This window comes from Pollicipes pollicipes, unplaced genomic scaffold (assembly GCF_011947565.3).
Source record: "Pollicipes pollicipes isolate AB1234 unplaced genomic scaffold, Ppol_2.1 Scaffold_3447;HRSCAF=4054_pilon_pilon_pilon, whole genome shotgun sequence".
In the NCBI taxonomy this organism is placed as follows: Eukaryota; Metazoa; Arthropoda; class Thecostraca; order Pollicipedomorpha; family Pollicipedidae; genus Pollicipes; species Pollicipes pollicipes.
The window spans coordinates 26037016-26039850 of NW_023596297.1; the positions used below are offsets into that span (position 1 = coordinate 26037016).

The window sequence follows — 2835 nt, forward strand, 5'->3', positions numbered from 1 at the left end:
CGGCCGACAAAAGTGCGGATTTTTCTGAGGTTTGGAGGGACAGTTGCCAATGGTCTTGAAGGTTGTGGGAGGACGCGTCCCCACGATGTCGTCGCCACTGCTCATCACACCTATGGCGACACTGCGTAGGTCGTCCTTCAGGAAACCTTCATGAGAAGGTAGTGCTTGGCCGACGTATAAGCCTTCGCTGCAGTAAGGCGTGCAATATCTGTCAAAAAATTCCAGCGGCGTTAGCCGTCGTGTAGCACAACATTTTAGGCGGACCTAAAAACAAACGGATTCCATCACAGCAACAGTCTCTCTGCGGGTCTCCTCAGATAGCTGTTGTAAGTGCCATGTTGTGGGCGGACCTAAAACAAACGGACTCCATCACAGCAACATAGTCTCTCTGCGGGTCTCCCCAGGTAGCTGTTGCAGCGCCATATTGTGGGGCGAAACTAAAACAAACGAATGTCGTTACAACAACGTGCTTGCGGTATCAGTCTCAACTCGATCACTGCTTCGGATTCGGAATCAATTTCCTTGAAGTGAAATAAACACAGGCGTGCCTTCGGTGATGATTGGGACCAGGGGCATGCCGACGGCCGTGGCAATTTTGCGCCCAAAAGCTATTTTCGGCAGGTTTCATAATATACATGGACAAACCGCTGGCGGGCTTATGCTCAAATTTGAACCATCATGCTACAATCATTAAACGGCGAACGGGACAGGACGGCTGAAGGCTGCAGGGGCAAACCCTATCTGATTGCAGCAATGCATGTAGTGTGCCGACTCCTTGGAGACAATGCAATGCAACCTTCCGACCATGAATCCACTTCCTCTGCAGATCGTTTCTGCTTGTGCGACATTGCTTGCGGGGTGATTCGGGGTGTGGCGCAGACACAATTAGGACGGCCATTGTCTTAACTTGCAGGCCGCGCCGGCACGAGCTGGCGGGGGTATAAGAACGCCGCGCGGAGAGCGCATGCTACGGCACTCGCAGGTTGTGACCTCCCGGCCGCACCAGCATCACCATGAAGGTTGGTACCCGCACCCGTGTTCTGCACGTGTGTGGTAATAGCTGTGTGTGGCTGATGCCGTCTGTAGCTCCAAGTACAGACGGTGTGGTTGGTGTTTGTTGGTAGGTTTCATCTTTATAAACGTCACGACTAAGGGCTCATTCCCTGGGGGCGGTCCCAGTCCATAGCTCATAAAAAGGAGATGCGTTTAAAATCATTGTCATGAACTGTTACTAGTCGCTTTTTTCCATCTTCAGTGGCTTGTGTATCATCACCACCCGTCCTCTGTTCAGTCATTACGTGGCGACGTCAGCATTGTATTAGGAGGGGGAGAGACAGCGTGCCAATTGTCCCTAGACGGCCTTGGATGGCCAGTGGGCAAATGTTGTGTCGTAAACGTTTGGCCAGATACTGTTGCGTACTGGCGCAATTCGTCAATCCAGGGGACGCAACCAGAATTTTCTCAAGGGGAGGGGGGCGGGACCGGAGCTCAGTGATAATTTATCATCCGCCTTCGACGCTCCGTCAGAAGCCATCCATGGTAACAATGCAAAAGCGGATTGAAGCGGGGACATCCCTCTTTGGCTGTGCCCATGATTCCCTCTGAATTCCCTCGGATAGCCTAATTGCGTACGTAGCGAAAGAGTACAATATAGATGAGTCGGATTCGTTGCGTGGGCTCTGTGGCCAGGTGTAGCTGCTTCTACGAGATTGAGGGGTGAAAATCAGGATACAGGGGGGACAAAATGGCCAAAAGTGGCGTTTGTAGTGCAGGAAGATGTCGAAAACGTGCGTTCTGATACGGAAGTAGGGGTTGGGGAGCCCATTTCGGCAAAATTAGGAAAACATGCATCCCGCCCCGCACTCCTATCATGTGGTTACACCCCTGCGAAGAAGGAATATAGAGCGCAGTTATAGACACATTCTTGAAACACATTTTAGCACTAAGAAACAATGCTATGCAATATACCCTGCAGTCATATACCCTGCAGTCATACCCTGCAGTCATACGGTTGCGAGGGCATCCCAACAACAGCGGTGCATCGCGCTGGTACCATGCCGGTGGTTCTGGTGCTAACACGGCGGGGCCGCGTCCCTTTCAGCTGGCACTGCTGCCCTGTCTGGTGGCTGTGGCCACCGCAAGCGGCTACGGCTACTTCCCTCACTCGTACAGCAAGCCAGTCCACGTCTACAGCAAGGTGGCCTACGTCAAGCCTTTCTACGGCGGCGCCTACGGATACAGCTCGTACTACAACGACTACCCCGGCTACGGCTACGGCTACCACGGCGGCTACGGAGACGACTACGGCAACCACATTGGCCACGGCTACGGGCACGGTTATGGCTACGGAAACAAGTATGGGTACAAGTACGGACAGAAATACCACCGCTACAGCTACGGACACAAGCACGAATACAGCAAGAACTACGCCTACGGCTACGGTCGCAAGTACGGCCACTCCTACGGCCATAAATATGGATATGACCACGGCCGTAAATATGGCTACCACTACCACCAGCGTTATCCCTACAGCTACGGATACCCCTACAACTACCATGGATACGACGACCATGACGACTATTGAACAGCTGGTCCCAACGTCCTGACACCGCCCGGCCCCACGGTACCAGACCAAAAATGACGCACGATCCGACTGAAACGTACATGTCCGCGAAGGAAATATGTGTTGTGTGTGTAAGGAGCAAGTGGAATAAAGCATGGCTGCAGAACACGGTGTCCAAACCGCACTAACCTGGAAAATGGTCGCGAAGCACGTACCATGGTTTTACGGACTGGCTTTGCGCAGCATTTTGCAAAACTCCTAAAGGTGGGGGG

At 52.8% G+C, this 2835-nt stretch overlaps 1 protein-coding gene across 1 annotated transcript; it reads left to right on the forward strand.

Moving 5' to 3' along the window:
• Window positions 1-1013: 1013 nt before the first annotated feature.
• On the forward strand, window positions 1014-2584 carry LOC119092357 (prisilkin-39-like). The gene is made up of 2 exons (XM_037215321.1): window positions 1014-1019; window positions 2102-2584. Exons 1-2 carry the CDS (start codon window positions 1014-1016, stop codon window positions 2582-2584), a joined length of 489 nt encoding a protein of 162 aa, XP_037071216.1.
• The last annotated feature ends 251 nt before the right edge of the window (window positions 2585-2835 follow it).